The 5,662-nt window shown below is 30.2% G+C and overlaps 1 protein-coding gene across 1 annotated transcript in view; it reads right to left on the minus strand.

Annotated features, from left to right (window-relative positions):
• Positions 1 to 5,662, minus strand: part of Rs1 (Dead-box helicase Rs1) — a 17,652-nt gene that overhangs the window by 7,982 nt on the left and 4,008 nt on the right. The window contains exons 3-9 of the mRNA XM_014419323.3: positions 5,170 to 5,272; positions 4,747 to 4,937; positions 3,290 to 3,471; positions 1,585 to 1,708; positions 1,376 to 1,503; positions 1,027 to 1,124; positions 844 to 931 (exon numbers count right to left, since the gene is read on the minus strand). Coding sequence (XP_014274809.1) covers positions 844 to 931; positions 1,027 to 1,124; positions 1,376 to 1,503; positions 1,585 to 1,708; positions 3,290 to 3,471; positions 4,747 to 4,937; positions 5,170 to 5,272 — 914 coding nt within the window. The remainder of the gene's footprint in view (positions 1 to 843; positions 932 to 1,026; positions 1,125 to 1,375; positions 1,504 to 1,584; positions 1,709 to 3,289; positions 3,472 to 4,746; positions 4,938 to 5,169; positions 5,273 to 5,662) is intronic.

The following is a 5,662-nucleotide window of genomic DNA, read 5'->3' on the forward strand; positions in this document are numbered from 1 at the left end:
GATAAAATAATATATACAATATTTACACAATCGACCTGAGGATCCCTGAGCCCACTCTATCCCCCATGTGTGAGGGGTAGAGCAGAGCTCAAGAGATCCCAGTGCATTTCTCTCGTCGCATCACTGGTAATGAGCCAGTGGAGGCTGAGCAAGTGCGCTAAAGCCTCAGCATAACTGGCTACCATCAACTGGCAAAGTTTACCGCTTGATTAGAAGGTTAACTTTATTGGTGTAAAGGAAAATTATTGATTTAATCCCGAGATATAAAAAATTGTAATTTCAACTATGATAGTGCGAGCAGCCTTAAATATAAATCAGTATTTAACAAAAGATTTAAAATTTTTTTTTAAATTATATAAATTAAGCAGTTTACGTTCTTATTAGAGAAACATTTATTATTTCTTTAATTGAATTAAAACCAAATTTTTAATCACCTTATTTTTAGTCTCTATAAAAACATACTATGAGAAAATGTCTCTTTTTTAAAATTGTTAACCAAATTTCAATTTTATCAACTCACTTAGCAATGAGACAAATTAGTTTATTTTATATTTTAGAAAGTTAATATCCTTTAAAAATATGTTTTTTTACAGCCTGTATTGTCATTGTATTAAATTATCTATATTTTCCATCAAATTATACACAACGGTAGTTTGCTGAAATTGGTTTCCAATGTTTTATGGATGAATTTGGATGTGATTTCTAATGTTTATTGGATAAATAATTAAATATTGTTTTATTTTTCTGAGTAATTAAAACAAGGAATAGACTCCCCCCCCCCACTCATAATCAAATTCTGGTACATAAAACAAAATTTTGATGGAAAAAAAAAAAATTACATACCGAACAAATTCCTGTTTGAGAGCATTGCTAGTGTCTACTCCCAATTTTATGGGCCTATTGAGGCAAACAGTGGCCAGTTCTTCTACACCTAATAAAAAAAAAAAAAAAAAATTACAAATTTGCAGTTGAAAAACAAAACAAGAAAAGAATAACAAATTACAAGAAAACAAAAATTAATATCACCTTCAGTCATAGTGGCAGAAAACAAGAGACATTGCCTCGTTCGTGAACAACACCGCATAATTTCTTTCATCTGCTCCTTGAAGTTCTCATCTAACATTCTATTAGCAAAAAAGTTATATAAACCAAAACTGAAGTAAAAGTGAACACTAGATAAATGAATATACCAATTAAGCAAACTACGAGATAATATATAGTTGCAAGCATCCTAGGTAGTAATGTCAACTAAAAGTTATCTCATAGCTCAATGTATCAATTTTTCTAATAGTTTTCCCACGACAAAATAATTATTTATAAGATATAATTATAAGGGAAAAAAATTCATAATTTTAAATAAAAAAGTAAAACTGACCTATCAGCTTCATCTATAATTAGTACTTCGACATTATCTAAAGAAAAACCGGGCGTGTTCTTCAAATGATCAATCAATCTTCCGGGAGTAGCGATCACTACATCAGGTGATTTTCGTAAGACAGCTTCCTAAAATGATAATTTTGATCAATGGTTATGATAAAAAAATGTATAGTGATAACATATTATTATATAATTCTAGTGAAATACCTGTGCTTTGACGTCCAGTCCTCCGACTGCTAGGGCAATGTCTATCCTAGTGAACTGAGCAAGCTGCTTCGTAACCTGATACACCTGAACACCCAGCTCACGAGTCGGAACCAAACAGAGTACCCTGAATTATAGTTTAGAATCTATTAAACATTCCATGTATTTACAATATATGTATATATATATATTTGTTCTTCTTTTTTTGACTGCAACCCTGACCATCTACTTATATTAAACATTTCAATTTCATGTATACATTTACAAATGTAAAGTAAGTCGAAGCATTGGAAAATATTAAATAATATGTAGCTATTCTGTTTTCTATCAGTTCCTCAAAATAAAAATATAAAAGGAACTCAAATAGTAATAAAACTATTTAATATAAGTCAAAATTTCGCTCCCCTTCGCAAGGCATCATCAGGGTCGGGGAGCAGGACTTTTTTTTTTTTCTTTTTTTTTTTCTTATCTGCATTTAATAAGCAAAGTGGGGTGAAATGTTGGCTCACATTAAATAGTTTAATTACTGTTTGAGTATTTTTTTGTTTTTTTATCGCACCCTGACCCTTTATATAAATCTTCCTTTTTATATATAAACACAGTCGATCAACGATCTTCCGAAAATAAAAATAAATGTAACCAACTCAGTACATGTTAGCTTTCTCCTAAGCTACAGTCACACCAGTAATTATTTCAAACAGTACGATTCCTTTAAATACCATAAGTGGTATCTATAACTATAACTACACAAAAGAATCAAATGGAACTTACATACAACATTAAAAAGACAGGACAATGCAATGGCTGAAGATGATTACTCAAATAATACCATTGCACCAGACATTTTATTTGAAGAAATATTCATCATTGTTGAGTTTTAATTTATAAATTATAATTCATAATTCTCAACTTATGTGAACAAAACTAAAAAAAAAAAATTGTATTTACTTGTGTCTTTCAGTGTCTCGTTCAATTATTTGTATTAATTTTATATGCTTTATGATTCTCTGACTACCCAATGTTAATTAAAAAAAGGCCAACAATGGCAAAATCGAACCGAATAATCTAAATGACTGTGATGCAAAAAGTAACTCAAGTCAAATTCCTCGATCCGCCATTTTAGTACTGAGTGCACACTTAATTTGTGGGGAATATTGGTTTTTAAAAAAATATTTGCAAGAGACATACCATCGCCAACATAGATTCCTTTCAGTTTAATATTTTTCATTTTTGAGCAAGGTTGTTCACTATTTTACGAGACTTAGTTATTTGGATTCGGGGAATCTTAAAACATGGAATTTAATTGTAAACTGGGAATAAAATTTTTCATAATCGTAATTTAACTTACTTATATATTTCATGTATACATACGTGAGAGCAAAAATTTTATATTTTAATAAACTTTCATTGTTAAGATTCTTTCAATTTTTATATAAACTAGAATGTTAAAAAGATTAAACTAATTATAGGCTTTTGTAATGACAAAATATTGAAAAATAATTTATTTATATTTATAACTGATACTTGATTTTTTTTAAATTGTATGATACATCATTTAAATTATTTTTCAATCTAGCCAAAACTTTAATGTTATAATACAAATAAGAAATCTAATTAATAACTATATTTAATTCATAAAATTTTATAAAGATAGTCATAACACTAAATTTCAACTATAAAATGCATTTAATTATATTTTTCTAATAACCTGGTGACAGAGGCTGCTCCAGTTGGTTTATAAACCAGCCTTTCTAGCGTTGGGATCATGAAGGCACCTGTTTTACCAGTACCGGTCGGAGCAGCACCACATATATCTCTCCCCTCCAGGGCTACTGGGATCGCTTGAGATTGTATAGGCGTAGGATGGACAAATTTCATTGCTTGGATGGCCTGTAAAAAAAATTGCAAACCATTGTTATCTATAAAATAAAACCCATTGGTATTTTCAATAAAATAGAAACCTACAGATTTAATGTAAATTAGTTATCATCAATCAGAAAATATATGATAAAAATCTAATAATTTTAACAATGACTTAAAAATTGAGGAGAACATAACTAAATAATAAATTTAAGGTTAAATAAATAAAAATTATGTTAAGGGAGAGGGAAATAGATATATATGATGATTAAAACCATCCTAAGGTCCATTTCCATATGACACATATCTGTCGCGCAAGTAATGTCATTGCAGTGAGGAAGTATAACAGTCCTTATCTATACACATCGAGTGAACCTAACCTCACTAACAGTTTGACTTGGAGAATGAAATATAACAAACAACTGCCACCATAAACAAACAACAAACATGAAACATGCAAGTTATAAGTTAAATATAAGTTAGAGGACGTAATGGCTGAGCAAGTTAGGGTGGTGATACCATAGGGCCCCAGTTCAAAATATTGTAGATTTGATTTTCACTTAGGGAAGCTGATATTTGAAGTGCTCGGTTTCTTTCAAGAAAACATTTTCCTAAAAATTCCTTTAACAATTCATGAAATCAGTATTAGAAGAACCGGAGATGCTAAACACTTCAGTTCATAAATAATTCCAGTTACCATGTTTGATGACCTCATTTATTTCAAGGAAGTACAGAGAAATGAATAGTGACACTCAAACTTTTGTTAGTGCGAGGTGGCAACCTCTAGACAGGGGTTGGTAAAAAGGACCATAAGTATCCCACACTTGTAGCAATATATATAAGATAGATGTTATGAGGTTATAAGTTGAAGGGGTGTGCCCAAACACTTCACAAATCTCAGAACTGAACCAAACTAAAGTAGTGCTATTGTATAAACTCAGTAATTCCTTAGAGGATGGCCTGTAAAAAAAATTGCAAACCATTGTTATCTATATATATATATATTCTGATCTTTTAGTGGTTAGGAAAAATAAATAAATAAGGTGAAACAGTTCACTATTAAGGAGTCTACATGTAGCAGTTGACATTCAAGCACAGATAGTTAATAGTACTACTAACTATCAAACATTGATACTGTGACAGTACTGCCATGACAGAAAACTTCATAGCATAGACAACAGCAGTGGCTGCAACATCTGTCACTATAACAATCACAGTCATCGTGGAATCTGATGCTTTACAAGCAATATTATTTAAATAAATCATTTATACATAAGTGTAAAGTAAATATATAAATTGAAGAACCTTAAGAATAGGCCTGGAGAGGTTCATCTCATAAAATGACAAAGACTCATCGCAGGGAGGTGCTTCATCAAATTTAACTTTCTCTTTATCATCTTCCGATTCACTCTCTTCATCTTTTATTTCCAAACCGGCTTTTTTCAATCTTTTCAACTTCTTTTTACCTATCTTTTTCGTCTTTTCTTTTAAAGTATCTGAAATTCAAAAAATCGGATATATAATCAATCTGATTGAATTTTTTACTATCAAGAAATTAAATTAGGGATGTAAATTTAATCTGAAAAAATTAAATATCTAGTTTGAAAATCCTACGGAATAGCATTCCTAATATTGAAGTAATTAATTACTAACTTTGACCCGATGACCCAAGAGAATATAATGTGGAAAATTATGAAAGTAAGGAATATAAAAATAAAATAAACCAACCGTGTACAAGCTCATCAGCTGAAAGTTCTGATTCGGCAGAGCCACTTTCAAAGTCTTTTTCTTCAACATTTTCCTCATCATCATTCTCTTCATTACCATTATCCTAAAAGATGAACAGCATTAATAAAAATTCAAGAGGTTTAAGATAGAACAAAACACAAAATGAAAATTTTAGTTACTAAAAAAATCTTTCTCTGGAAAGACAAAAAAGAAATTGAGTAGAAAACACTTGATTGCAACACTTAAGTGCAAGAGCACATTAAAGATTAGTGTAGTGATTCAATGTCCTGATTCATCACTCGTTATTTTTCCAAATCATAGATCACTAAACAAAGTGACCTATTTAAATCATTTAATGAGTAGATTACAAACCACTTCTTTTAATAAGTATTTTAAATATATTGGAGAAGTTTGTCGGGGGGTGCGGTCAGCAAAGAACAACATAAATAAACAAAACTGTATAATAAATAAACAATGTTGTTCCCTGCTGACC

This window comes from Halyomorpha halys, unplaced genomic scaffold (assembly GCF_000696795.3).
Source record: "Halyomorpha halys isolate HHAL.00 unplaced genomic scaffold, Hhal_1.1 Scaffold233.1, whole genome shotgun sequence".
Lineage (NCBI taxonomy): Eukaryota > Metazoa > Arthropoda > Insecta > Hemiptera > Pentatomidae > Halyomorpha > Halyomorpha halys.